This window comes from Acipenser ruthenus, chromosome 4, assembly GCF_902713425.1.
Source record: "Acipenser ruthenus chromosome 4, fAciRut3.2 maternal haplotype, whole genome shotgun sequence".
NCBI lineage: Eukaryota > Metazoa > Chordata > Actinopteri > Acipenseriformes > Acipenseridae > Acipenser > Acipenser ruthenus.
Window position 1 is genome coordinate 79,861,044 of NC_081192.1, and position 6,000 is coordinate 79,867,043.

General features: G+C 35.8%; 1 protein-coding gene across 1 annotated transcript in view; it reads left to right on the forward strand.

Moving 5' to 3' along the window:
- kif15 (kinesin family member 15) overlaps positions 1-6,000 on the forward strand; it is a 45,145-nt gene that overhangs the window by 893 nt on the left and 38,252 nt on the right. The window contains exon 2 of the mRNA XM_033998426.3: positions 3,723-3,753. Coding sequence (XP_033854317.2) covers positions 3,723-3,753 — 31 coding nt within the window. The remainder of the gene's footprint in view (positions 1-3,722; positions 3,754-6,000) is intronic.

The following is a 6,000-nucleotide window of genomic DNA, read 5'->3' on the forward strand; positions in this document are numbered from 1 at the left end:
TTGCGACTGAATATTGAAAGTATACTAAGGTTGCTTAGAAAAGGTGGTTTAAAGTATTATGGTTCTTGTATTTTTGATGCATTGTGTGATTTAAACTTATCTTAGCTAATAGACTCTTACAGTAAATATTGTATTACTAATTCCATTGATTTAATTTAATATATTAATTTTCTTGCTTGTATTACTGATCTTTGTCTTGATCATATCGGATCCAACCCATAATGCACAATGAAAAAGACATGCAAAACCTGCAGGGGGGGAATTTTTTAAATAGCAAAATTACAAGAGTTAATTAACCAGAGACAAACTGTTATGCAGTCTTCCAAAGGTAACAGTCGCATAAGAAAAACATTAATTCGAGCAGTGGTTGAAATGTCATGGTTAGGGCTCTAAGTTACTTAAGTTGCGGATATTTTACATATTTTTCGCGGGTAGGTTATGGAACAAAATTATTATTTTGCGGACCTGTTTAAACATTAAATAAACCTAAGCACATACTATTTCAGAGCACTGTAAAAGCCTAAAATAGTGGTACTTGCTTCTTTATTAAAACGGAGAGCTAAAGGCAAGCATGCAACATCCCAAGTAGTTGCTGCCGACATTATCTGTCTCTGTGTTGTGAAGACTTGCCCATACATCGAGACTGCACCGCAGGTTGTTTGAACCGATGTGACTGTGCTAGGTCGTATCTGTAGTACTGATTTAACTTTGATACAACCGACAGGAATACTTTTTATATGCGCTGACTTCCAAGTTTATTTTCTGAAAGCTGTTACTTGTTTTACATTCTGTTTAGCGGTCTCTGTAGTAGCCTTTCGTTTAATGTGTGATTCTGAAGCTAAATATAGTGATCGGTCGTATTTTCTCCAGTCACATTGTTTGTTTTTATTTGGTAAAAGTCGACATACAATGTTCATAAATTAAGCAGAATATTGAATAAAAGGTAAAAAGTCCAAATTGATCAGCAGTGAGACAATTCTTACAGTTCAAAAATGTATACCGAGTATCAAAAGAAACGTATCACTATTATAACACCATTTATTTTGAAGAAAATAAGGTATTCAATGATGGACATTGACGAATTGTTTTTGATTTCTTTTTAAATCACTCGGTCATTCATCCTTGACCATGACACGCTTGAGTGACTATGCATATGCACTTAATCACCTAATTAGTGAGACAGATGATTGGATACTTTCAGCTGTTGAATTGGAAGCTTTAATAAAAGCAATGAAGAAAATCACAGAAAAAACAAAGTAAAATGCCACGTCTGTCAAGAGTAGCGCCTTCGTGCAATCGGAATGTTGGAGGCTGAACTAGGGCCAGCGTACTGTGGCTCGCCGTCTTGGGTGCTCACAGCTAGCAATTTCAAACCTGGAGAGACGGTATAACCAGACACACTCCGAGAATGACAGGCCACGAACTGGGAGACCAAGAGTCACAACACCTGCCCAAGATCGACAGATCATTTTGCAGCATCTTCGTGATATCAATTGTTAATCAGCACAATAAAAAGTCACTGCACCTGCTCTAAAACAGTTTGTCATTTTTCGATCACATCTAGAAAATTTTATCCAAATATAAGTGATAACTTACTTTTGATGCTCAAATATAAGTGATACGTTTCTTTTGATGCTCACTATACATACAAATCATAAACATAGATAGATAATATGTCGACCTCATACCCAGGATAACTCAAAAAGTCAACTAAGTTGACTTATTTCCATTGGGGTCCTGTTGAAATGAAAAGGGTGGAAACTGTATATAAAAAATAAATTACATATTAAAATGAAAATGTTATAATGTGGGTCGCATGTGCATTCAGGAATGTTTCTTCCATCTGAGGTCTCCGATTAGATAAACATTTCTTACCTCCGTAAATATTCATGCTGTTCAAACTCTTAATATGGTTTGGAAGTGAATTCTATATGTGTATGCCAGTGAAATAAAAAGTATCCATAGCTGAGCTATTTACCATTGGCACAATAAAGTTATAAATACTATTCCTAGTAGAAGTGTAAATGACTACGATAAATTACAAATTTTGAAAACATGATTTAGTTTTAACTGATTGAATCTGTCGTTGACATTGAGAATTCCAATACTAATTAATTCTTTCTGTCCAATATGTGACCTAGAGTCCCTGCCTTTTATAAAACGAATTACTTTGTTTTGTGCCACTTGTAACTTATTCTTCAGTTTTTGGGTAAGGTCTGAATACCTAGATGAACAAGAGTAGTCAAAATGGCATTGAATTAAAGCTTGACAGACCATTTTTAAAATTTTCCCATTTAAAAAAAACAAAAACAAAACAGCTTGCCTATACAAACATTTTAGACGAGAGTTACTTTTATAATTTCATGTGCCATAGAATTGCCTGACATTGGCTTGGTTTACATGCACTTGAAAATTGACTCTACAGTCATGACTGTGTGATGTTGTCACGCGAACACATCGTGAAACAGCAAAAGGACATTCTTTTGGCAGTGCGACTTTAAGGGCAGGGTCAATTGCTTTCTCACAATAAAATAGCTGTAAAACCCATGTAAACCAGAGCAGGAATCGTGCTTGTGGATCACAAGGTTTCAGCAGTCAAGATCCCGTTCTTCTGACTTAATATCACGTAATCTCACACACACACACACACACACACTGTACATTTATGGACTACTTCAACACTAGAACCGCCGCAGTTATACTCATACCAGTACCAGTGCCAGTACATTTTAAACACCATCAGTATTAAAATGCGTATTATGCTCGCTTGCGGTGTGCAGCGATAGTTAATTTAAATTATTATTTTTATTTTTTTCCCATCTCCGTACTAGTCCGGTATGTATTGGCCCCTAAAAGAGGTGAATTTCTCGGTGACCCCTCAATTTCCTGATTTCTGTGGAGTCGCGAATTAGGTAGACCCGTAATCATTGTACATGTAGGAAGAATGAATTGAACAGAGGTACTGTAAGCAATCTTCACTGTTGCGTTACCTGGAACTGTATAGGTTTAAAAAAAAAAAAAAAGTAGCTTGTGAAAAAAAACAATGACCGAACTGACCTTTTAAACTGCCTATTCCAGGTAATGGTGTGTAATTAGTCATAAAACCGCCCGGAACAATGGCACACAATGTACAACTGTGAGGCTATAATAATACTGTTGAAAAAACCCACCGAACCGACCTTTTAATTGCCTATTCCAGGCAATAAATAGCCTTATTAATAAAACCGTCCGGAATACTCCATTCAGAAGTTGAACTACAGCTAGAGATTTATTTGTCCTATGCATTTTTATTTTACTCAGGAAAAGGTTACTGTACGTTGCAGATACAGTACCCATTCCATCATCCAACTTTTGAAATGCATATTGTTTTGTCTTGAGTTGCATTTATTTAACAGGTTAAAAAATGTATCGCTTGCTGGCTAACCTTTAGTTGCTTTAAAATAAATTTATATTTTCAAGTTTCAGTAAGAAGCCTCCTTTTAAATTGTATATGAAATATGCTATTTGAATTGTATTTGTAGTAATTTGTAATTGTACCCATTTGTAGCTGCAGTTCTCTAGATGTATGTAAAAAGGTAAGTGTGACATACAGCCAGATAGCCTCAACATAGCCTAGCATGGACAGCTGCCTCCATGTGTGAGGTAATAATAGAGATGACACTGTCTATGCCTGACATTTCTGTTCCTGTCATATTTATAATATTGTTATCCTTGCTTTTTAGGGGATGCTGATGATTCCTCACAGCTTGTAAGGTAAGAATAACAACTAAAAGCTTTCCAAACTACCCTCACAATCGGCACGCCAGATAAGCTGCGTACAGGGTGTTTTACACATTGAAAAAATATGAATTGCTGAAAGAATACGCACAGTTTGAGTTTTGTATGGCAGCTCTTTGAGGCTATCAGGAAAAAAAAAAAAAGAACCTTTCCATTTTATCTCGTGATCACGTGATGATTTATCTCGGCACCGCAAACTGGTGTCATTACTCAGGGTTTTTAGTTCTCTGAAGTATATGGCACATACAAGGTAGTAGGGGGCACCGGTCACATAGTGGCGCGTAGTGCCAAGGGGAGGAGAGTGTGGGAAGGGATTAAATTGGGATTTTGAAAAAAGGGATTAAAATTGTGCATTCTGGCACATTTTTGCATGGTTTAAGCATGTGCTAGACTAAGCGGTCTGCTTGTAGTGTCTGACAGAGTACTCCATTTAGTGCAGTGAAGGAGCTTTATTTCAGCACTGCTCACAGCAAGATCAACAAGAAGAAAAACTGACTTTTGGAGCATCAAAGCCCCTGCAATACAACACTGGCTGAAAATGTGTGTGGAATTGGTGACTGCACCTTTTAATTGTGTAGTTATAATATGGGAAAGAGCATGCTGCAGCTCCAGCGCATAGCAACATCAAAATATGAAATAGGCATATACAAATACTCTCGTTCCCGCTTCCAAACACCCTCTATATATAGTGCATCGTATCCGATTGCACCCGGAGCGATCAGCCACGACTGCATGCGATCGATTGCGTGCAATCACGCAATCGGATTGCATGTGATCAGATTGCACCGAAATTACATAGTGTATTGTGGCCTTAACAATGAGTAAATCAAACATAAAAAATGTGTTGTACTTACAATCAATTCAAAAGAACACAATTTTGAAATAAGAAATTGTCCAACGTTGTCTGCTTTCTACAGTTGTCTTTATCAGGGTTGCTAATAACCGGCATCTACTGTACAATATTTACGTTTGGAGAGAGTCGGGATGCTTTATATTGCTACAGCAAGGCGATTGATAGGGAATACAATATTATTGTTTCTTTATTTGCATGAGTGCAGTATGTGTACAGTTTTATTTTATATTGGAAATGTATAGTATGTGCACGCATGCCTTTTGTTATATATTCCATCTGCAGCGTTGGAATGAAAAATAAAATACCGGTAATAATAATAATCTTTGTTAAATAAATGTTTGTCTTTATTTGCCTATCAGCTGTATTGTTTTGTGGTCAATAAAGCAAATAAGAATAATTGTTGTTTTTATTGTAAGACCAAGCTTTTGTACAGTAGTTCAAAGTAACATTACAGTTAAAATGTAAGGTTGTAGTTAATGCATATGTTAGGACCCCAAGCCGAAATCCGACCCCATCAGTTTAGATAATTGACATTTTTAGAAACACTAAATCTTTTCGTGTTCGGCTTGGGGTTGTCTTGCGAATGACCCCAACGTGGTGCAGAAAATCCACTTTACCTGAAGCCCATCTGAAGAAGATCCCATACCAGAAGATCCGACCATCCCTTTATGTCAAAGTGAGACTACTTTGAATTACAAATCTGAGTTTTCATTCCTTCATGTAAAAGTGAGACTAGTTTGAATTATTCTCGGGGTAGCCCCAAATGTGTCAGACTAGACTACTTTGGAAATAAAAAATAAAAGTAAAAAAAGCAAATGTTAAAGCGGTAATAAATATGTTGCAGGCCTGTTCTTTTTAAATTGAATTGTCAAACCATCTGATGTATTTATGTATTAATATTGTATGAAAATTAATATGATCATGTATGAAGAGAAATGAAAGCTAACTTGCTTTAAGGAACATATTCTATTGTATTTAGCCTATGTTCATCCACAACTTAAAACACAATTATAAATCTTACATAACTATATAAAACAAGAAAAAACTATTGTGTACAATTCTACCCATAGACCATGTTTATTTATTTAGTTTTTATCCCTTCATGTAAAAGCGAGACTAGTTGGAATTATTCTCCAGGGTAGACCCAATTGAAAAAAAATAAATACATAAGATGGTTTGATAGTTTTATTTAAAAGCATATGTCTGTATGTATTTATTACTGCATTAAGGTAATGTTGCATTTTACTTACCCAAATTACTTTTTACTGGCATAATGTCTAAATTGGAGAGTAAATTAGTCAATGACCCAAAACCTTATCTGGAGCGCTGCCCACAATGTTTATGAAAAAAATATATTTAAAGTGTACTGG